This window comes from Oryzias melastigma, linkage group LG1, assembly GCF_002922805.2.
Source record: "Oryzias melastigma strain HK-1 linkage group LG1, ASM292280v2, whole genome shotgun sequence".
Taxonomy (NCBI): domain Eukaryota; kingdom Metazoa; phylum Chordata; class Actinopteri; order Beloniformes; family Adrianichthyidae; genus Oryzias; species Oryzias melastigma.
This window is the reverse complement of record NC_050512.1, coordinates 25,806,120-25,831,387: the sequence shown is the minus strand read 5'-3', so window position 1 is coordinate 25,831,387 and position 25,268 is coordinate 25,806,120. Positions and strand designations below refer to the sequence as shown.

Here is a 25,268-nt window from a genome sequence, read left to right as displayed (position 1 = left end):
TTAATCGCGAGTTAACTCTGGACAAAATGCGATTAATCGCGATTAAGAATTTTAATCGCCTGACAGCTCTAATTTTCACTGTTTGAAAGAATAAATATATATAAATATATCAATATTTTTTAACTCGTTTTGGCCAATATTCCAAACTTTGCATCTCTATATTGAGATTCACCACTGTTTGGTGGAGCTCAAACAGTAGAATAAAAAAAGACAATCAATGTCCTGATTTTTTTTTGACCATGTATAAGTTGCAGTATCTAAAACAAGCGTGATAAAGAAATAAAAATAATAAATAGATCACAGTTTTGGAACAAAATGATTTAACAAAATATAACAAGAGCAAGAAATTAACATTTTATCTTGAAAGGCAATTCATAATACTAACAATAATAAACTGAATATCTGCACGGCTTACTACTGTAGAAACATGGATGCTTTTTTAGCTTCTGAAGCTTAGGAGGACTCAGGCATATCAGCACAGCATTTGCACAAATATTCAGATGGCAATAGCATAAAGAACATGTCAAGTAAACTCATATCATGATTTTCTTAAGTCTTTCAGAGTAAACTACACCCATATAAATGATCATATATTACCTCTGAGGCACTAAAAACTAATTATTTATGAAATATACTAGCAAGCTGATCACTGCTAGCTCGAGCTGGTAGCTTTGTGGAGAAAGTTTGTGTTAGCCTGGGGGCGGAGCAGACTCTTCCTGAAAGGGGCTGTCTCACTCTGTGACATCAGCATGTGAGGACCTGCTCATTTCGTGTGTATGGGAGGGGCTGCTGTTGAGAGCGCAGGTTTTTAGAGAATTAGTCAGATATTGTAAGGAAGGGATCAAAATACCACTTTATAGTGAGGAATGAACAGTAAAAGTACTTAAAAGCTCAAAAAGTTGACTTTTCATGGTATAGCCCCTTTAATTTCACTTTCGTTTGTGTTGCTTTGAAACAATTCCGCAAAGCTCGGTAGAAGACTGACACTTCTTCGTCTGCGTTCCTGTCAGAACAAATGCCGTTACACAGATATAGTGCCCTCAAGTGCCTGTTACTATTTATTTTAGAATAAAAAAATAAATAAATAAATAAATAAATAAACAGGCAAGTCCCACCCCTGGCCAAACTATCAAAATGTTTGATTTATATTCCAAAAAATAAGATAACTTACATTACTCAAATTAGCTGGTTGCAAAAACATTCCATTCAAACTCTGCACCAAGCTGGGATTTACAGCCAAAACAATGAATCCATTTGATTTGTTTTCATTCAATTTACTATTTGGTGAGGTTCAATTGATTTATTGTTCAAGTTCCCAATCAGAAACCAGTTTTGCTTGGTTGGATAAAAACTTAGAACACATTTAGTTATACAAACTGAACAAGGTGGGCCACTTTATTACCCTTTAACACAGGAGACGTGGCTGGTGACAGCTATATAACAATCACTATTTGGCCTACTGTAACTTATTGACTGTTTATGCGTATGCGAATCAGCTGATTCAGAATCAGTAAATTTGCGTCGATGCATTAGAACATCACTATTGTAAAGTGTTACATATCAGCGTAAGGCTGATTTTCTCCAATTGAGAATTCACTGGAATTACATTATTGCACAAACTGTTGAAGAGTTATGATAGTCAATAGAATGTGAACACTGGAACAAAAGCTTCAAAGTTAAAAAGTAAAAAAAAAGAAAAAAACATAAATTATTGGTTTATCTTTATCAGCAAACCTGTTAAAAAAAAAAAAAAAAATCAGCCCGACTCTTAACCAAACCAATAAATTAAGGCTGGGAAGAAAACGGATCGTATCAGGATTTGAACAAAAGCAAAATATGTGAATACATTTAAATTCAGGAGCCTCCATCACTGCCACACAAGGAAAGATAAGTTATTTTTTTTCCCCAAAATCAAAGTGACCAGGAGTGTTATCAAAGTCTGATTAAGATTTCCCTCACAGCATCCACTCAGGAGGCTAACAATGCTCAATCGATACAGGTTGGAGGGATAACCTTTGTGTTTTATCAGCCCGACGGAGAGCTGTGCATAGGCTGCGGTGCAGAGATAGAGCCGGGTAGTTGTTGGATCATGAGGTAAATGGAGGTATGGATCCAAGCAAGAGAGAAAGAAAGACACCCAGCAGCAAATGAATCACACCAGATCAATTGAGCTTAGTCTGTCTCAGACGAGAGGTTTAAAAACAGAGTTGTCGCCGCAGTGTGCTCATTAAACATGGATCAGCGCTTAATCACCCACATTTAGCTATCATGTTTTCACAGTGGCACTTCCTCTTCGGCATCTTAACTGAGCATGTCTTTAATTTTTAAACCTAGAACGACTTTCTCATCAAAGACGGAGGGTCGGGAAGGAGAGAACAGAGCCGGGAGGATGCGTGCGCTTCCAGAGGCCCTGTGCGAAATGTCATTACTGTCCTTCAGATCTATAATGTGCCATCGCTAAAGGTCACCGTTTATTCCTTGGACAACATAACGGGAAAAAAAGTCTGTATTTTCTTTCAGAATTGCAGCAGAGGAGAGATCATGATTCCCTCTTGGTTTGGCAGAGAGAATATTTCAAAGAGCGGCAGACGATTATATCTTTCAGTGAGCGATTAGGCACCCAGGCAACAGAAGGATGCGGGCAGCAATCGAGCAAACCTTCATCCATCTACAAGAAGGCAAATCGAAATAATTAGGCTTGAGATAAAGCGCAGGATCGGCCCAAAGGAAGACCCGGGGGGGTCAGCCAGCGCTGGACAGGATGACAAAAACAAAGCAGAGAAGAACAATGAAAGAAATAAAAAATGTTTTCTTAGGAAATGATATCAGGAGCACATTCGTTAATTTATATTAATGACACAAAAAAGCGATTCGCATCGTGAGAATAAAAAAAAACCGGAGGGGCAATTTCTGCTGCGTCCTTGATGCTAAATTAGATTTTCCCTGCATGAAAATATTGGGAGGGGTGAGTCAGGAGGAGCATGATCCGTGCCTCGCTCTGACGTGGATGCAGCGTTCCACGCAGCATTCCTCCAATTTTATCAACTTCCATGTAAACATATTCAGGGTCAGAGCAGCAGCGCGGCCTTGAAGGAGTGAGGGGATGAACTCCAGGAGCTCCACAACCTCAACGCATGACACAGCCATACTTCATTTCCTGCAAGTTTTTTTGATTTGGTCTATTGAAAAAATCTGTTGGATCTGACCGGTCAATAGAAATAAAATGACCAGAAATACAAGACATACGTGTCATGGCATATAATCCCTCCTTTCTACTGAGCATTCGGCCACTTTCGGCTTGGATTTTGAGTCGACAAAAGTGTTGGTCGGACAATTTCAGCCAACCAACAAATTTCATTGTATGACGACAGTAGCTCCGCCCCAACTGGTCCATTCTATTTTTTCTATGGACCTACAACCAATGGGGGAGCAACACGAATCGGTCCGGCCTAATGGGTCATTTTATAGGGCTGCCACGATTAGTCGACTAAATAGTCGACGACTAATTTAATAGTCGATTAGTCGTTACTTTATATTAAATTGAGTCAGCCTGTAGTAAAGTTGAAAGTTATAATGGCATCCTGGTAACTTTTTGGACTATTTTGGCATTTATTAAGGTTCTTAGGCTATTTTGGAGTTTAGCTAACATTTCAACTGCATGCTAGCTGTTTTGGCTAACTTAGGCTTTTTTCAGTTTTTAGGCTAATTTGGTTTTTAACTAATATTTTAGCTGGCTATAAGCTTCAGTGTTTTTAGCTATCAATTTAAGCATTTTCAGCTATCAGCACTAGCATCTTCAGCAGCCAAATTCAGCTTATGGCATTCACACTAGCATTATTGCAGGCAATGCTATTTATCTAGTTTTTAGCTAGTTTAAAGCTAATGATGGTTAAGATTAGTCGACTATTCGGAAAAACTAATCGGTGATTAGTCGACTATTAACATAATCGTTTGTGGCAGCTCAATTATTTTATAATAGAAATACTCAAAATACTGTACCAGTCCGGTCTGGACCTCTCAGTGGAAATGAGGCATGAATATTTAACTTATTTAAACTTTTACACCCCAATCGGACATGAAAAGCAAACATTGATTCTCAAAATTTGAAGCAGTAAACTCACTGAAGTTTAAGCTTTTTGGGCATCATTATCTGAAAAAATAAGGAAATTATATGTTGCATTAACAAGTTGCAATACAGCAAAGCAGCCACTAAAACCCCGGTAAACCCTCAGTAAAGTGAGAAAAGAAGTTTTCTAAAGCTCCAGGAATGGCTTCACAAGATCAAATTGTTGCTGCAAGCAGCTTGAAGCAAAGCTTTGGTGTAATTTTATTAAAGAAGATCCATTTCAGCACCTTCTCTTCAGAGGGATTACGTGTTGCTTTGGCTTTCCCACGCTGTCAATTCAACTTCATTCAAAATTACCCTCACTGGCTCTGGGCGAGCAGGATTTGATTTCCCTTTTACCTATCCACTCAGCAATCTTCTCTTTAAAATTCCACTAAATTTCACCAATCATCATCTGCTCTATGTCTACAATCATGGTCTAAACTCTAGGATTCATCCGATCTCACCTGCAGGCACATCAGAGCTGAGCTCTTGGTCTAAACATCAATTTCTTTCATTCCTTATCAGATCAATTATACTTTTTTTTTTAATTTCAGCAGTTCTGAAAGTTTTCAGTGAAGTGGCATATAAAGGAAATCATACACAAATCTTTTTTTAACTGCATGAAAAATAATGTACTACATAAAACTATTTTACAGCATGCAGGCAAAAAAAGGCTTCTAGGATGACCAGTTTTTTATGTTTTCTTTGTTTTGCTTAATCATTAAATGCCATTAAAAACAATTAGATCCAATAGAGAAAGGCCATTTTACTGGATATGGCAAAACCAAGTAACACTAAAATGGAGCAGTGGCTACAGTAGATCACTGGAAAGCAACTTCTCTATGACTAAGACCAAAGAGCTGTCTCAGGACACCAGAAACATGATTTGTACACCTGTACAAGACTGAGATGAACCAATCTAGAATAGATCAACTTTTAGAACATTCAATAAACCTAAGATTAGTGACACCTCCACCTCCACCTGGACCTTTAGACAATATCTCACCTGGTGGGATAAAACAGATCTTAACCCATAAAGACTCATGGTAATATCAGTGTAACAGAAAAAATATCAGAAATGGGTTATGTGATCCATTTTGTTTATGGTGCATGCCACATCATTTTTAAGGAAAAATAGGTCTGGGTATTTATGGTTTAAAAATGGTGAGGAAACATCCAAAAGTCCACAGGAGAACTCAAGAGAGCTGGCACCACAGTGCCAAGGGTTACTACAGTAATAAGATGAAACACTAAGGGTTAAGGATGAACTGTAAGTAGGACTGAATCAATATATTAACAGGAACCAGCAGTCTTCAGAGCTCTCAACAGGTTTTACATTTATTGAGAGTCAAAACTGGTTCCAGGTAACAAGTCACAGCATGAAACAGACATCTCTGGAGGAGTTCCAGACATGTCCCAGCAGGCAGGGACCCCAGGACACGCTAGAGGGGCTACGTCTCTCGGCTGGCTTGATAACGCCTCAGGAATCCCCCAGAGGAGCAGAAGGAAGTGGCAGTGAAGAGGAAAGTCTGGGCGTCTTTGCTTAGACTGCTGCCCCCCTGACCCAGAAGAAGGAAATGGATTTATAGATGGCTAAAGAGAGACTTTTGTAATTACGTTTTTATCATGCACATTTTCAGCTCAACTTGAGGAAAAGATCCATTTAAAGCATTTTAAGCCAATATAAACTTTTATACTAGTTGTTTTTTGAATCTCATTTTACTCCAGTGGAAACAGAAACCAGAAACAGCCTCAGGTCATTTAGTCTACCTATGAAAGTTCAGGGTCGGGTTTGAAGACCTGAAGGCGAAATTCAGAAATCGCTAACAGTTGCCCCCATTAAAAATGTCTTTAAACTTCCATTTTTTTTGGACAAAGACAGTTAATTTAAAGCTACTCTGCAAAGCATATTCACCAGAATGGCTGCCTTATGTTAGAGAAAAAAAAAGCTTTTTGACAGTTATTTGTAGGGATGGGTATTGATTATAATTTACAGAAACAATTCAATTCGATTCCAATTTTTTTTAATCTACTATATGTTTCAAATATTTATATTAATGATACAGTTCACATAATGTAAAATGTATTAGTGAAATAATGAGGCTGTTAACTGCATAAAATGTCACATTGTTTCTCAAATGAAGAAGTTCTAACAAAAATATTCAGATCATTACCATTGTAAACATTGTTTCTCCTGGAGGACGTTTCAGTTTGGCCACAAAGTGGCGATCACGTTGTAGTATGACACCTTAATCCAGAAGAAGAAGATTGTATGATCAAATATGCTTCAGACCAAAAATTGGTTACTTTAAAAAAATACCTTAAAAGAGTTTGGAAAATGAATGCCTGTAAGTAAATAAAGATGTAATTTAGTCAGCAATGAATACTTTTGGTCAACCGAACTTTAGCATTAGCCGTCCTATGGGAAATTCTATTGAACGTTAGCATCAAACTAGCGGACTTTAACTTTGTGTGGTAAATCGACGTATATTTTTATGAATCGATAATTGATCTAATAAGCTTAAATTGATTCAAATCGATTAATCAATTTTTTAACCCAGCCCTCGTTATTTGGTGATACTGTGATGGCCCGTCCTCAGCTGAAAACATCCCAATCTCATTTAATTTGTTGATAAAAAAATCCCTATGATGCTGACATTAGTTTGATAACATCCCAAAATATTCTCTATCAAAAATATTTGTGTGCTTCATTATGTTCCTTAATTATGATCCATGTGAAGTCACAGAAGGAAGCCAATATGTATGGCATCATTGTTATTGCATCATTATAGTAATACACCGATATACAAGCAGAAAGTTTTAGGCTAGAATATCTATAACTGAGGCAAATACTGTTTGTTTTTGGTTTCATTTGGCAAATTTCAAGGGTCAAAGGTTGGAAAGCAATCATTTGAGAGGAAATACATTTACTGCCTGACGTACAGACTGGTGTGTGTCTCCTGTAATGATTCACAGGGTTTCTATAAAAGATGGAGCCGTTTAAATTAAGTGTAAAAGAGTGAGAAAAACCTTCCCTTAAGGAATGATTTACTTGCATAATTTGAAACAGTTTCTACTTGCGGAAAAATGTTTTTCTTTTGCATGAGCTCAAAACGGCGGCAGATGGTGAGAAATGGAATGCAAAGTATGCACAGATCAATTAACTAAATTTGCAGAATGTCAGAAAAAATGAAATAAAAGAAGCAGACGCCAGCAGATGGTTGTGAGTTGCGTTTCCCTTTTAGTTGTAGCCTGAAATTCTTACAGTTCAATTGTAGCTTATGGAAGCATCCACTTTGGTTCCAAAGTTTGTGCAATAACTATATTTTCTCACAGTTTAGATTTAGAAGTTTATAAATTGGAATCATTACTAAAACCCAACTGAAACTGTTTTGTTTTTAGTAGGGCTGAGCTACACAAAGGCTCTTCCTAGTTTATTATCATCAACCATTACATTTCTCAATATAACAAAAGTCATCTGGCTATTTCTGTCAGTGTTGTTCCCATCTGCCATCCGCAGCAGTGCCAGTTACTTAGCAGACTGCAATTACCTGCCCCAGTAATTGCAGGCCAGTGGTGCTAACACTAGAATCATTAGGTGCCTGGAGAGACTGGTCGTCAAGTACATCAAGGGCGCTCTCCAACCCACTCTTGACCCTGACTAATACAATACATCTAACAGGTCAGTGGATGAGTGATTTTCCTCTGCCCTCCACATTTTACTGTTCCACCCCGAACAAAGAGGGGGGAGGCAGCAGAGTGGTCATTTAGATCCTCAGCCTGCGCCTCCAACACAACGTGTGTCTGGAGTGATGATCAGGACGCCATTTTTGATGATTTGTTTTGCTCAAATGTGACTCTGCAGCTTTATTTAACTGCACTTCTATCATTAAATCTACAGCTGATACAGGAGTGACGGCCATGACAGAAGACCTTGCAAGCACCACCGCATATTTCTTTATGTCCTCCAGATCCTGTGACCATTTTCACATCTGCTCTTGGCTTAATGAGCAGCATGTTAACTTTACACTGACATATTTTGCAGTTCATTAACTTCTCTTTGAAAGCTGCTGTAAAATCTTTTGTAAATGTGTATCAGCTGTATTTGAGGGTGAGCTCACACGAGGACAGCTGTGTGAACAGGTGGCAGAGTTCGATAAATGTCTCACCTTCCCTTGTACACATCGTTAGCTTAGCTCACTGGCTAACAACCTTTAGTGTTTAAAAGCTACAAGACTCTAGCTTTACATCAACCCATTCATTTTCTGAACCCACTTAATCCCTTTTAAGGGTCACAAGGTTGCTGGGGCATGCACTGAGCGGGTCGCAAGGACATGCAACCCAGAGTCACACCTACTTTAGCTTTATGCAACATTCAGATTGGGCTTAGAAATCCACATTCTAGTAGCCACTTCAATCAAACAGTCTATATAAAGGCGTTTTTGGCTTCCGTATTATAAATCTCACGTTCAAGCATTGCTACGCAAGTTTTTAAGTCTGTTTTTGAGCTCCACGTACAAAACCTAAGTTCTTAAGTTTACATACGCAACACTGCTCACCGCCACAAAGCCCAGCATCTCTGCTCAGTGGCTCACGCGGGGGGCAGCCGGACGGTCCTGTTTGCACTCCAAAACCTCCTCTGGAGCGCCACACTGTCCATGCATAACGGTAAATCCAGCGCTCGATCGGAATAATTGGATGAACAATCCTATAACCCGCCTATCTTGATCGAGAGGAAATTTTTATCCAAATAAGTCAGATGGGATCAAAGTATTCCGAATGGCGCGTTTAGATTAAACATATTTATTCTGATCCGGTGTTTATTCCGATTACTTGTGTCCATGTAAATGCAGCTAATGTTGGGATTTACATTTAGGTTCTGTAAATGGTCTGTTGAATTCAGGTCAAGCTCTCGGTCTCTGTTCCATAGTGTAGTTTTGTAGACGCAACTTATCATTACATAAACTCTGTCACCAGTCAGTCATGGTATTTTTAGAAGTTTCTTGCTACTACTAGAAAAATCAAAAAACCTGGATCAGATCAAATTTTTGTTCATGGAAAAAAGAAAAAAAGAGTAAAGGAAATGGAAGATTTGAGCTCTGAAATAATAATGAAAAAAGTCAACTTTCTTGGTTTTCTAACCTTTTAACACCTGAGGCATCATCAGTGACGCTTAAACACAATATCGTTGCCATAAGGTAACACGCTGCTTTTCTACTTCAGAATCTGTTGGAATGATGTTGATCAGGTGGAAAAGTTACGGTAAATCAAAGAACATAAATACTGGAGCTCTGGTGTTCAAGGGTTAAAAAAAATCTAGATGTTTTTTCAGTTTTTGTGTAAAAAATTATTTCTTATTGATTTATTTACATTTACTAATTCAATCCATTTGCCAATAAGTAATTTTATAAGTGTAGTTTATATGGATATATATTCTCTCTTATTTTGCATCTGTGAAAGCATTGCTGGTAACATTTGCTGGTAACATTTTCTCCTTCTTGTTAACAGACTTTTTTTCACCTGAACCAGAAAAACAGATCCCATCACTCTTGTTTCCATGTCTTTCCACAGGTTATTTTAAACTATAGTTGCTAGTTTTTAAGTCAGTCATCGGTGTGAAATGTAATGTTAAACAAGCTCCAGTGGGACTTCAAGTTATGCAACCGGTATTTTTCATTGATAAGTAAAAAGTTCTGCATCTTGGTCACAAAGAGCAGAGAAAAGCTCACCTTCCTCTTGTTGGACGGACAGACGTATAGGTAGCTGAGGACGGTCTTGGATCCAACTTTGTCGTTCATCCTCTCATACGTGGAGCCATAGTCAGTGGATCTGAAAGGAAAAACGTAAACATAAAATGCAGTGAGACCAGAACAGGATGGTTGTAGGAAACCCAGCGAAGGTTCCCAGAGAATCAAATGGCTAAAATAAGCAGGCTGAGGATTACTGGGATATTGCTCGATTCGTGTCAAAAATATTTATTTAGCAGAGATGAAAAAGAATGCGATATCGCACCCACAAGCAGGATAAAGGCTGTATTTACAGCCGCTCTCAGAAGTAAGACCCAACAACAGTTCACCAATCACATAATGCTTACAGCAGAAATGAACAGGTCCAAAAACTCCAGAGACCTGACACTGTAAATAATTGATGTTCTGCTGATGACTACTTTGAAATAAAATATTAGTGCCGAAACATGTGGATGTTCACAAGCATTGGTCTTTCATAATTTAGCAGTGGGAATGAGCCTGTTAGCTGGTCTGGTCCCCGGAAACTCCACACAAATCTATCATCAGTGGTAACAAGGAAATCTGCCTTCAAGTAGCACATTGCAGCGTCTGCAGGCCGCCTCCCTCCTCTCTTTCTGCTCCATAGGAGCAAAAGCACTCCCCCAAAGCTGTACTTATTTTAGAGTAAAAAAAATGCTGTCTCTTCAGAAAACTGAAACTGTAACGACATGTTTCTCAATTAAATTCTGCTGTGATAGAGTAGCATCATTTTCATGTCACATTTCTGTGACGGTTTGAATTTGGAGCAGCAGCTCACATGAACAAACTGGTTGATCTCCTTCTCCTGAACTGTCTTCATCCCATCATTTTTCTTCTCATCTGCCTGTAAAAAGAATTTGTCTTATGGCTGTCACTTCACATTTTAACCTTTAAAAAAAAAGATGCTTATCCATTTTTTATAACATTGTGGACCTTAAGGTCAGAAAAACAAGTGTTTTGAATTAGATAGATTTGCAACTTCTTTAGCTCTTGTAAAAAAAATAAAAAAGATTGATATTTGATTAAATAAGCAACACCAACATGGATGAAGCAGTTACACTTTAAAAATCACTTTTATTTTGCTCCAAACTAATTAGCTGTATATTAGCTCATTTGAGCCATTGTTTACTTGTTTGGTCACTTTTTTAAATGTATGTTAATAGTGATTATAGTAAAAGTCACTGCTAAAAAAGCCAGAGTCCCTATCACTTTTTTTAATCAGTGGCGTTTTTTGAACTAAACGTTAGCCACTTTTATTTTGGAAAATATCAGAGTTCAGGAAACGTGATTGCTGAAAACCTCTTCAAACACGGCAGAGCTTAAAATAACTTTTATAAATAAAACTAAAATTAAAAATTGAGCCTTTAGGCCATAAACATTCATAGCTTTTTTTTCACTTTTTCTTACTCACTATTGCAACTATTTAAGGGATCCAAATGGTTTCATGTTCATCAGAGATCTGAATCGATTTGAGCTTATGTCTATTCAAATAATTAACACTTTTAATCAGTCTATTTAACCGAGTTCAGTCTCACCATATAGACTTTCATTCACATCTCCAGCGCTCAAGTCAATAATGCCTAAAGTGGTGAAACAGATACTAAAAGATAAAAAGAAAATAAAAAATGGACAGGGTTACATAAGGTGAAAAGTAGTAATATTATTTGTTAGAAACGGTTATTAAAAAAAAAAAAAAAAAAAAAACAAGCACCCAACTTAGCATGGATGTACCTTAAGATCCCCTCTTTCATAAAAGCCATTAGCCACGTTTTATATTATATACAATGGTGCTGTCAACTGATTTAAAAAAAATCAGATTAATCAAACTTTTGGGTTTACGAGGTAAATTGTATATAACAATATACGACTTCTGAATAAGAACAGGACAGAGACAATTTTTTCCCTTAATTTTTACTCTCTGAATTTTTTGAATGTATCAAGTGTTAATTCAGATATCACAGGAGTGTAATCTGTGTGTAATCTGTGAGCACAAAACACATCAACAGTAAGATAAACAGAACTTTAAGACTTGTGTCTGCAGAAGAAACAAACATGTTTCTGCACTTTAAATAAACTTATACCATGGTCCAGGTCAATACTCAATTCTGATTGACTGCTTGTGGATGCACAATATATATGTCTATGATGCTTAAATCAAACAAGTTCAGGTCACATAGCGCAGATGTTCTATATCACTGTGTTGGTTTTGTTAAAACAAGCATTTCCTTCATCTTCTGCACAAAAACAAGTGGTAAGACAGGAACTTTCTCTATGAACTGATGCTTTATTTAACCTTTTATGGTGATCAGAATATAGATACCTTTCCTTTGCTGCTGCCGTCAGGTCATTATCGGCTAGTAATCAAATAGATAAAATGGATCAAATAGTTCGCTTTTTGTGAAAAAGCGATCTAAACCAAAAAAAAGCAAGAATAAAGTACTAAATATCGATATTATTTATTTCATTTTAAGTGATCGTGGTATAAGTGGTATTAGTGTCACACGCCTAGCGACAAACCTGAACTATCCAAGCCAAAGTGGAAAGTTGTAGTTCATTTGCGTTAATAAATGTTAATGTGTTCATATACATACATACATATATATATATATATATATATATATATATATATATATATATATACTCTTTTGGTACCTCTTGAGGTAAAGACATTTTTGAAACAACTGCCATCACCATCTTTACAAATGACCGCCATTTTGAAGTGTTCTCGTGGATAACCAACATATTCTCACTTCCAACTCATCATATTTGGACGTATGGTTTGGGCCCCCTCTGCGTCACTTTTTGACGTTGGGTGTCCCCAACTCGTTGTTTTTTGACATGCTTAAAGTTCCCTTTAAATCCCCAACCTCTGGGCCAAAAACTGGTTGCTTGATACCCAGCCACAGACACTAATCAGGAGTCCCCAAGCTTTGGGATGGGTACCAGACCGGTACTGGTACCCTAACCCGATACCAATTCCACAACCATTGCTGTATCCAGTAGTGATTCCTAAAGGTTGGAGACCCCTGATTTAATGGAAAAGCCATCACGTCAAAAAAATGAGTTTTGGACCCTAAAAAACATCAAAAAGTGGCACGGAAGGGCCTGAACTATAGGTCCTCAGTTGCGAGTGTGTAGGACTAACATGCTTCTCTAAAAGACGGGATCCTAAGATACATCCATGCTAAATTTGGTGCTTAGACCAAAATATGTACGATATATCTAAAATATCAACCTAAACGGCAGTAAAATTCATACAGAGTAGTAAATTTGTCATAAATGCTTTTATTTTGTGGCCTGATTCTGTGTTACACATCTTTTCCAAGCCGATTCCCTGTTTGACAATCGAATTAGTCAGCGCACCATTATCAAGAAAGAAAAAAAAAAATCAAAATTTCTCTCAGTAAGTGAAAGGAAGCTTTCTTTTGGACAGTTTAAGGGACCCTGGGGGTTGAGAGCACCGCAGTGCCACTGAGGAACATTTTAATTTCCAATTTGTTTATTCCCTGCTCGCAGCTGAGCAGGTGGGTGGCGGTGGCACTCCAGTTAATGGCTTTCAGCAATTCCATAAAGTATGGGCTATTAGCCGGACAGCAGATATGAAATTATCTATAAAAACATGACAGACAGGAGAAGCTCGATGGGTAAGAAACTCTGAATATACAGTAACTTTTCTATATATTTTTTTTTATCGTAGTAGACAGGAATTAGCTATTTATTGAAGAACCCTGCAGTGAATATGGCAGTGTGTTTGTTAATACTGCATCATGTGGAGTATACTCGTTCAAATCTGGTTTGCATGGGAGCTCAGTCGATGAGGCTTGATGGTTTTAATTGGACAAACACAATCCAATGTTGCACGATTTCATTAAGATCCACTAAAAGTCTTTGTTGCTGGATCAGACTCTTCATCCAGTCAAGTGCAGCCTGACCTTGTCGCTGTAATCACATTAAGTCCTCAGGGAGCGACATGTTCAATTTGACCTGAGCCGTACTCTCAAGCATTCAGAGATGCAAAGAGGATTATCCCTATTTTGTACTTTGGTTCCTTTTCCACTAAAGCAGGGCTTAGCTCCCCAACTGTCTGTAAAAGAATGAAGCTCAGAGATGGAATCTGGAGATAGGGGTGGGGTTCCCTTTAGAGGTCAACAGTGCCTTTGATTCCGTGTTGTTTTTAACGTCTTTATACAATGGAAAAACATTTCTTTATTAACAGTTACGCTTCATATTTGGTCCAAGTTCAGTTCTACAGAACTCTTGTTTATATGTGTGAGCATGACACTGAACAAGATGGTGTGGAGAAGTTTCATGATGGTTCAATAGGATGTACTGAGGTGGAACCAAGGAAGATCGAAATGAGAACATTTGTGTCCTCTTGAAGGAGTGAATGGAGGTCAGGGACTGAGCTGGCCGGCTGAAGGCACTAAACTGCTGGGAAATGTACAAATTAGTCACAGATTCTTTTTCTTGGAACCAAAATGAAGGGCATGACTTTTGGATGGACTCCTGGGAAGTTTGAGCATGAATTTGCCTTTGGGTTCACCACCAAAACAGAGTTGGCTTTTTCTGGTTCTGGTTGAGGAGGCAATGGTCCCAAAAGGAACCTGAGACTCTTTCTGCAGCTCTCCCCAGAAGAGATTTAGGTCTTCTTTGGCCTCTAGACAGAAAGATATCGATTTTATAAGCCAGATATATAAGTTTGATTCTTCCCACCCAGTTTGAAGTAACAGTTAGTTTATAGTTATTATATTTTATTTACTAATCTAATGTGATCCAAGTGTGCACTGGGCGCATTACAGATAAAAAATGCCTTTATGATTATGAATAATTACACTAATAGATCTTCTACTTACATTTTTCTTATTCATTTTTTGTAACACTTTAGAAGATGTACTACAAAACACTCAATATAATTTTGACAAAGATAGTTCATGCATTTAATAAGCAGTTTATTATTATAGTCTTTATAGACAAGAGTCTCACTTTAGATGTAAACCAATCAAGTATATTAAAAAACCTTATTTTCCTTTTGTTCTAATACATGCCTTACTAACACCCTATAAACACATTAATTATGTTTATTAATGTGTTAATAAAGCTTGGTAAGGAATGCTATTTATTTATTTATTTATTTTTGTTAATCAAAGCATTTCTTTATTTCTCTTATTTCTGCTGATGTTATTAGCACATATTTATACACGGCCTGTTTTAAAGTTTATGGAAATTCATGTTGGTGACATGTAATATGTGCAGCCAAGATGGAGATTGCTGCATTGTTTCGTGTATTTTAAATGCATCCATAGCTAAATTGCAGTGATGGTGGCAATTATTTAATGTTAAAGTCCCGTTAGATGTCAAGCAGCTAAAGCGCAGAGCGTGGTGAGCTGCAGATGCAGCCACGATCTGGAACCATTTGGTGTATTAACCCAAACCGTAATCTTAATTTAAATCATTCCTTCAGTTTCCTGTGGCCAAAAAAAAAAAAGTTCAGCACTGGCTGCACTCATTTAGAAAAGTTTTGTGCAAATACCATTGTCACTTTCATTTGGTCTAATACTACCTAGCATGATAGAAATATTTAATTATCGCTGTCTTTATCTTTCTGATCTGTAAGTTGTGTTTCAATCACTCCACAGCCTAGTGTTTCTAAATTTTTGTCAATGTAATTTTCAGTGTCAGATAGAAGCAGTGTGACAGTAGTAGTGACCATTGGTGCACGCTGCTACCGCTCGATGAAGAAGACTTAGAGAAGGACCAGTGGTCTGAAAGTCACTTCAAAGTTTAGTTAAAAGTTTTAAAGTTCTGCTGAAGAAGATTCATCTCAAGAAGTCATGGTAGCATTCTGTCAGTCCTGGGCGTTTGTTGTTTCAGGCAGGATAACTTTGCCCTTTTTTGGATGTCACTTTGAGTATACACAATGATGCAATAACATACAATGTAAGAAATAACAAAAAATAGACAAAACCAGGAGTAGTACACAGATATTTGCTAAGCCAATGATTACAGTTGGCCCCAACCGGAAATAAAAGATTATACATCACACAGCTCTCTGCATAGAGTCCATTGAAATAAACCAATAAATCAAAAGCAATTACATCAAGTACGACAGATAAAAGTGTAAAAAGTGTCTGACGCAAGAACTTCTTGGCCTCCTCTTGTTTCCTGGTTGAGCATGCCGATAAACCCTCACTAGGTGGGCGTTTTGGTGGCAGTCTGGCTTATCAATATAAAAAATCAGGAGTTCCTGTAGTTTGTCTGAAATCGATCTCTCTCTAAGAAAGACATCCCCAAACACAAAAGGGAAGCTCATTTCTGCCACCTCCGTTTATGATCCCTTCAGTTGTTTCACACCCACAGCTTAAAGGAAAGAGGGCAGAAACGTGGGCTCACTGGTAAATTCAGGACTTTGCTCTTCCTCCTCAAAAACAAGCAGATACAACTCACAAAATGGTTATGATATCAATACGATGAAGGCACAGAAACTACATGGAACGCTCCTCTCAGGGAATAAAAAAAATGAAGCAATCTTCAACTACTGTGGATCTTGCTTAGTTTGGAGCAAATGGACTGTCAACAAGTGAAGACTTGATGGGAAAATTATCCGTCGTCTCCCATCCTCAGTCTTTGCAGCCCCTGACGCCATGTTGTTCTGTGAGCAGCAGGGGGCATACCGTTGGATGACTGGACTTGTTCAATCGGACAAATGTGAAGCAAATTAGTCACAGTGGGAACGTTGAGTGGGCAGCCGGGCTTTTGTTGGTGTTTATGACGCCCCTTTGTTCTCTGCACATAAACACATTTATTCATAATTAATATGTTTTTACTGCATGTACAAAAACTACACCATCATTTGGAGCTTCTGTGTCATCCGCATGATTTTTTTAATGCACGAGTTAAGCAGTGTGTTTGTAGTGACACCGCTTTGAGTGAAAAAAGAAATGTTTACTCGTGTACTCGATGCAGTTATTGAAAACCATTTTGAGCTCATCTAAAAGTAGGTGGAACTTAATTTTTACAAATCAATTACACAATAAATAAAATAAGGATTTTTTCTTTTGTTTTGGTTTTCTTTTTTGAGTTTTGTTGGTTTTGTAAAGCTCCGTTTTGAGGCTTGTTATTCCTCCTATCACAGTCCCACCTGCTTTTATCTGCTAATTATCCACAGCTGCCCTAATGTGGGTAATCATCCTCAGAGTATGGAAGTGTCTGGTTTCCAGGTCGTCTGTTTTTTTCTCCTTTCATTTTTTGCTTTTGCTTCTCCTTTACTTCTGAAATTGTTCATGATTACATTTATTGTTTAAAGTGACAAAGTTTCTGCCTGCTCTCCTGCATTTTGGGTCCTTACTCCATTGGTTCCTGACACAAAGCCTGAGGGACCTCAGAAAACATGTTAGCTAAGCCGTTCTCTATACATAAATGCACTTGTTCTGGAAGTGTGTCGCTGATATTAGCATTTAGCTGAGTGTGCATTTTATACTACATGTGTTTCTGCGCCACAACAAATAGAAAGTGTTTAATTAAAATTGGTGTTTAAGATATTGAGAATAACGTGACAAGTTGTCCTAATGGGCAGTAACGTGGGATGTAATGATGCAGTTCAATCACACCTTGATACTTGGGACTTGGCTTGATAACTGTTCAATTACATGTATTGTACCAAAGAAAAATAACAAACTTTGGTAACACTATAAGAACTACATTAAGCACAAGTTAAGCATTAGTTGATTATGAATTTACACTTAATAATTTATAAAACCTCACACCTAGTTTATTAAGCATTAGCAAGTAGCTTATATGTGTTGCTATCACGATTAATAACAATTACTATGTGTTTATTAATGCTATTTTAGGACTTTATTCATTAACAATTAAACATGTATACATTTATAAATGATTAATTAAGTGTTATATCATGCTCAACTATTGCTTAAAAGTGTGTAGTTATTAAAAAGTGTTACCCAAACCTTTCTGTAAATGACCCAGTTTTGCTATATAATTTATTTTTGTGTAATTTCTCTTTTGATTAATTAAATATGCCTTCAGTTTCTTTTATATTACGTTAAAGTTGTAAAGGAACGTTTTAAAACACTGTGATACAGCTTATTTTGTGTATTTATGGTGTGAAGACTTTTATTTTGAAAGTACCCACCTACTTCCGGTTTTACGTGATATCTTTATGCACGCGTCAATTCAGCAGAGACTGAAAGAAGGATGACGGCGGATGTTTGTACAAAAGGAGAAACGGATTGAAGATCGGTTAAAAACCACAATTTATGTTTAGCATCTAGCTGGAAGGCGAACAGGTATGATTATTATTTTTGTTTATGGTTTATATTTTGTGATTATTTGCAGTTTATGTCGAGAAGACAACTGTTTAAAGTTATGTAGTAAGCTAGTGCTGCTAGCTCATGGAAAACGTGGCTGTTAATCAAAAAGGGAAATTGTAATGAGTTTGTTGTTATTTTCTTCAGCTCTTACGGTGTGACTGTGCCTGTGGGATGAATAAATGGGTTGGAATACCCCACCATAGTCCATCCGTTATCGTCATTGAGTCCATCGTCTGAGCAAGTCCGGCTGGAATGCTACATTTTCTATTTCACTAATTACATGTTTCTGTTTTGCTAAGACTAAAAATGAATCAAACATTCAGAGACACTTATGTGCAAAGGCCTGTCAATCGATTAAAAAAAAATAATACGAATATTTACACTTTTGGTTGTGATTAATGAAGAGCTATCACGTTGTTTCACTAGGCAAATTTCATACTACAATTTTCATCTTTTGTACAAAAATGGGCCAAAGAAAATGATTCCCTTTATTTTTATTGTCTGAAATCTTTAAATAAAGTTTTAACTCAGAAGTTAACACTTTGTGTGCACAAAACACATTGACAGTAAGATAAGAAGAACTCTAAAGAGTTTTATGTCTGCAGTATTACACCAAGAAAACAAAGATGCTGACAAACAGCCATAAAAAACCAACATTCTGCTGCTGCACTTTACATGGTCCGGGTGAATAATTGATTCTGATTGGCTGCTGGTTCTGGATTCAAGCCTTAAAATAAAATTTCTGGTCACAATGTTCTATATGTGCATACTTGATGAAAACAAACTTTAGATTAATCTTCTGGACAAAAACAAGCGGTAAGAGCTGAAATTCTCTCTGAACTGATGCTTTATTTAACTTTTCATAATGATTGGCACATATATCAAATTCCTTTTCCTATGAAGTCAAGGTCGCTGCTCCTCAGCGACGAGTTGTTGTGTTATCATAATCACAAGCCGCATCATTTAGCCCGCCTTCTGTGAAAAAAACGGTCTAAACTTAAAAAAAAAAAAAAAAAAAAAAAAAAAAACTAGAATAAAGTACTAAACATTGGTTGAACATTTATTTATTGTGTAATTGACCAGGGTATAATTTGGTCAACTCCCAAACATGGGTGAATTATCCAAAATTAACGGACACTGTGGAAGCCTGAACTGGCGGAAGATGGTTGCTTCTCATAGTTAAAAATATTAGTACTGATGCGTTATTTATTTATTTATTTAAAATTGAATTCCTTAACGTTGACAGCCCTAGTTTAAAGAGAACATTTACTGTAAACATCAACACTTTAACTGTGAGACTGAGGCTTTAAGATTACAAAACATGAGTGTAATGAAGAAAAAAAAACTATAGCAATATACATCTTGACACTATTGCGTAACAATCAAAAGGCCTCTGTGATAGACTGATGTTCTTTTGCTTGAGTTTCCTGCTTGGAAGTCCCACTTTTATACAATATCACAGCTGGACGATTTACTAATAAATATTTTTTATAATTTATAATTTAATTTATGATGGTGTTTCGAACCATGGAGGAGCTACCGTACGGTTGTGTTTTACTTTGATTATTGCGCCACCCCTAACAGTAACTGCACTTTATTACTAACATTTTGTAGTACGTCACACAACTTGAGGATATTAATATTACCGCAATTGTTACGTCTCCTATGGGTAAACCTTGGTCGGGTCTACGGGTACAATAAACTGCTGACCCAGCCATGTCGACCATCGGAGTCAAGGGCTGCCTGACCAAGATCTGCCTAAATAAAACAAATAAATAAAGCCTGCAAACTAAGACTACCAAGGCCCAACCCCAAACTAAAATAACAAATCCGGCAGTCTAAGACTGCTGAGGACAAGGAGAGTAAAAGAGAACAAAACAAAACAAACCCTTCCCACACCAACTAAACCCCGACCAGCTCCTCAGCATGCTGCTCTGCCCCCTGCCTGCCATGGTGAGGCCACCTCTGCCTAAAAGGGGGGTCACTTTCGTCCAAAGTGTTTATATACAGCCAAGATCTACACAGTTAGTTTTGCTTTTGTACAATGAAAAGAAAAAGTCTTTCTTCAACGTGAGCTAAGAAAACAAAGAGGAAACTTCAGCAAAACAGGAGGGTCATAAACTTGGTCCGCCGCTCTTGGTGTGGCCTCGTACAGGCATCTTCCTTGAATGCTTTCTTCCTCTCCACCTTTTCAGATAAGTCCTTGTAAGAGAAATGGAACCCACACTGTGCTTGCAGAGTTAAATAAATGAATTAGTCACCAACACAATCAGCTGATGCTTAAAGATTAGCAGGCAGAAAATTGGATTTGTTGTGGTGGAAATGGATGATAAAGAAGGCGACTAAAGGTTAACACGTCACTGATGTACTGGATGTTAACTGGAGGTGCATGAAGTTCAGAAACAATATTTTATCAAAAAAGGATAAATAAATAAAAAATATATATATACTGTATATATATATATATATTTTTTTTTTCTGAACTCAGTTGGTGTAAGGCGCTGTGACGTCGTGTGACTTCTGCGCCACATTGAACTGCCTAAGGAGATGTTATCGTGTAAAAGTCTCCCAGCATTCCGTTCACACTCCACTCCTCTGGAAGAAACACCACTTTCTCAGACGGAGCTCTACCGACTGCATGTTTGGGAGGTGATGCTTGCTTGAAGAGCTGAACGGCGCTACGAGAACATCAAATGTTTGGGAAAAAAAAGGCAGAAGCTGCATTGGGGATTATTTGTGAGGTTTTTGCCAGATGGCTGCCAGTAAAGCAGAACAATCTAGCATTGGTGTGCCGCGCTGTTGACCATGCTCTGGGGAGAAAGAAGGAAAAAAAGACTTCAAAGACTGAAAACTCCAACTAAATCATCTTAGTTTCTCGTACAAACAAAGCCCGGCAGCCCTAAAGCATGCAGGGATTAAAGCGAGCTGAAGTCTGCTGCAAGGCTGTGCCGGCGAAAACAAAGGCTACCTATCTGACTTCTCTCATTTAAACCTGACCGTGCCGTGCAAGCTTGCTGCTGAATGAAAGGAGATGCAAGGAGGGGGGAAAAAGCCTTATCAATATTCATCAGGGTTGTGAAGATGAAAGCGTCACCGTGTGGTTATCAGAGTCGAGGCCAAGCTGCAACAACCCACTTGTTTGTCCTCGAAGAAGGAGTCGCACAGAGAGGAAGGAAAAGGTTTTCTAAGCAGGCAACCCTGAAGCTAAATTCAGCCTCAGGACCCTGAGCTCTCGCTGACTGATGTGCCTGAAAAACTCAGAACTTTCTGGTTCATCAGCGCTGAGAAGCCAGAGGCAAAGACGCCTGGATGAGCCGCAGACGTTTCCACAGAAAACGTCGGAATCGCTAGGATGTTTTTATTATTTGCTTGTTGAGACGCTCAAACCTGCTCTGCTGCAGTGACAGCCAACTAACAAAGAACCAAAACAAAACATGCTGGAAACAGGTGGACGAGGAGCTGCTGGATATTTGCTTTGATTGGATCCATCAAACTGGAAAAGACTCTGAAAGAGCTGAAAAGGATTTTCTTTTTCCCTTTATTACACAGTAAGACGTGAAAGCAGGTGCATCTAAACTAGACCTTCTGCTTCAAGTTGTGTAACGCTACAAACAATCATCAGTGATTGGAAAACAACTGTTTCTCTGAAGTTTCTGAGAAACATTCTGATCCATAGTCAAAGTGTTTTTGGTCCAACATTGATGTACCTCTGCATCTGTCGGCCTTTTTCTTTGTGGAAGGAAACATTGACTGATGAAAAAAATATAATTAAAGTCGCGAGCGGCGTTGCATGACCCACAATGGGCTAGATCCCCCAACTCTCTGTGTCCCCCATCTGCCCTCACTCTCCCCCTCTGGGAGTATGACCTTGGTCAGTGCTGCACATAAACAAACTAACAGAGAACACTTTTTTATTAAAACTTAAAATAGCGGCTTTTCTGTTGATTCTATAGCAACCATTTTCATTTTTGGTCACATGGGGGAAGCTATGTATTTTTTAGGTGAATTGGTTAGAGTACATTTTTGGATTGCCTTGGCAACAAAGGTTTTTTTGCTAACCCCACCCACTTTCCCAAAGGCCCAGTCCCACAGGATTTGACAGCCATATCACTGCTGGAGCACAGAAGAAATGTCATCCCTGTGGTACAGACGCTGTTAGCAGTGGACTGGCAGTGCCACAGCCGAGATGTGGCAGCGGAATAGACGTGCATTTACGTGGTACAAAATGTGGCCGCCGTTACACGCGGAAATAATTTTTTAACTGCACTAAAGTTGAGACCGCGGGTGACTGCGTGTGGTACCAGTGGTACAGCCATGATATGGCCGTCAAATCCTGTGGGACCGGGCCTTAATACTAATAAGCCAGAGGTTGAGCCAGAGATTCATGTAATACATTTTTATAGTAGTCAAGTAAAAAATGTGTAAACAGCAACCAACACTTTTTGTGAGATTGCCATGCTAAGGCCATTGAAAATCTACAAACTTTAAAACCAATATTTTTTATAAGTAACTTCTCAGTGATGGTTGAGGAGTTAGGATGTGGTGGATCAAAATTTCAAGGAGTTTAAAGGTATCTTTGACAGTTTCTCATAGTGTGATGTAATCATTTTGTTGTTTTTTTTAATTTTTTGAAGAGGTTGCTCACTATGCCCAAAATTCATTTTCATTGGGTTCAAATTTTAGTGAAGTGTGTGGCAACATTTTTACATAAAAAAAGAAGAATTCTGCAATCAAACTGGTTCTTGCAGTCCAGAACTGCTGCAGGACATAATTCTCAGGGGGATTTCAACGTATGACTCCTAAAGATCAGTTCCCAATAAATGCATCTGCTTCTGTTTAATCTTATTTCCCATGGTCAGAGCATCCTGGTACTACCTAACTACAAAGCCCCAGTCCCATGGAAAAAAGGCGGCTTGGTTTCCCTGCGGTATGTGCAGTCCCAATGAAAACGCTTCTCAGCGTTCAGTGAAGCTCGCCCTACTTTAAAAGATCTCATGATAACCACAGATCTCGCGGGACAACCTGCGTCCTGAAACACTATCAAACACTATCAAACACTCAGAGACTGCTGCACCTGCGTGAGATGTGGCCAGAAAAACCCTACAGCCACACCATGTTGCTATTTCATAATAATGCCATTAAGCAATTGTTTTATAAGACATTCTGCAAACTTTTTGAGTGATAATAAAAAAATGTAAACAAAATTAACGGGATATAAAAACAGAACCACAGCAGATTATAAGGTGTACTATCAATGAATGGTTTATTTTTGAACTTTTTTTCACAAGGAGCACCAAACTGTGCATTAAGCACATTGTGACATAATTCTGTGACTCATAATTCAAAATGAAAGTCAATATTGGAAATGCTTTTTCTTTGTCACAATGTAACTGCATTACTTGTCTCTTAAATGAAATGAAAAAGTCATTCTCAGAAAAGGACATCTGACATTTCGTTTTCAAAACATTATTTAGTAAATTTGTACCAAAATTCAATTAGAAATATCAAATTTAAAAATTAAAATGCATACACATAAAAGCTTTTGCATTTTCATAATGTAACTGAATTGTTTGTCTATTAAATAAAATGTAAAAGCAATGCAACTTTTTTTTTTCTTCAACACCACTCCTTCTGTAACTTAATTAAAATGATAAAGAAAAGGGGATTTTAATGTTTAATTTTCAAAATGTTCTCTGGTAAAATTGTACCAAAATTCATTTAGAAATATCAAATCTTAAAATTAAAATTGATTAACAGAAATGCTTCTTCATTTTCACAATTAAGGCCTTTATGTGTGTGCTGTAATGCCGAAACATGTGTGCTTGTGCAGCTTCATACAGTTCAAGCAAAGCTTAAAAATGTCTTGATTTAAAATTGTTAGAAAACATTATGTGGGTGTCAGGTACCACAGTATGAAGAATTTGTGGATTTGGCGATTTTCTTCTGAAAACCCCTTAAATTTGAAGAACAAAAGTTTTTATTTTTTTATTTAATTACTTCAGCAGTTGGAAAGTCTGACAAATAAAAGCTTCAGGCCACACGACTTTTTTCTTTAACCAAATGTAGGTCAGTCAAACCTACAGTTGATGTGTGGACAGACGAGTACAACACTCGCCGGGTTTGAAGCGCCCCGAGTGTAAACTGAACCGTGTTTGTCTGAGAGATCGCCCTGCAGCAACCGGAGACCTGTCCCAGGCCCGCCTGCCATTTAATGTGAGGCATGACTGGAGAAAAAATAAAAAAAAGGCTGGAGCCTAGCAGGGAGGGGGGCCAGAGAGCGAGCGAGTGGACGGATGAGTTGCCCGCGGTGTTAGTCTGTGGCTCGCAGCTCTGTTCAACCGTGGGATTATTCGGAGCTTTAATCCAAAACATTGCAGCAGACAGAGCTCAGGCACAAACACTCTTGTCATCCTTCACTCCTGCAGCACTTCCAGCTGCTGAATGAGTTCCAACAAAATCAGACAGAGGTGGACACAAGGAGGCACAGTCATTATCATGGCTCTGGATGAAAACAAGATACTAAATATACCATGAGACACCTGTTTAGTTTAGCTATCAGGACTGTACCATGGTTCAAAAACTTGACATATTTGGCAATATTGTTTATTTGCGCTGACCAATGTCAGAAATTTCATGATAATCTCAGATAGTCTAAACCTATTAACAAATACAAGATATTAAATTTATTGTCACAGTTGAAAGGACTGGTTATGTTTGATTTATTTATTATTATCATTATTATTATTATTATTGTCTATTTGTGTTCAGTTTTCTTTTGTTGCTTCAGTCACAGTACACTAAGGGTTAAGTGCACATTTTTTGTTCATTTTTTAAATTCACCTAATCACATAAATACATTAAAATTCAATGTTTTGTAGTAACCTTTGGTGAAAATTGTTTTCTAAACATTTCCTGCAGAACAAAACAACATTAATGTACCTAACTTCCTGTTTTTTTTATTTTGGGAGTTGTGTGGCCCTTCTGGGTTCCTGTAGAGACAGGAAAGGCGTGGCAAGTTCAGCATGTTCAAGACATTCATGCTTGTATTTTTGGTATTCATGTTTTATG

The 25,268-nt window shown here is 37.8% G+C and overlaps 1 protein-coding gene across 1 annotated transcript in view; it reads right to left on the bottom strand.

Moving 5' to 3' along the window:
- Positions 1-25,268, bottom strand: part of sorcs3 (sortilin related VPS10 domain containing receptor 3) — a 287,365-nt gene that overhangs the window by 132,126 nt on the left and 129,971 nt on the right. The window contains exon 3 of the mRNA XM_024289874.2: positions 9,838-9,937. Coding sequence (XP_024145642.1) covers positions 9,838-9,937 — 100 coding nt within the window. The remainder of the gene's footprint in view (positions 1-9,837; positions 9,938-25,268) is intronic.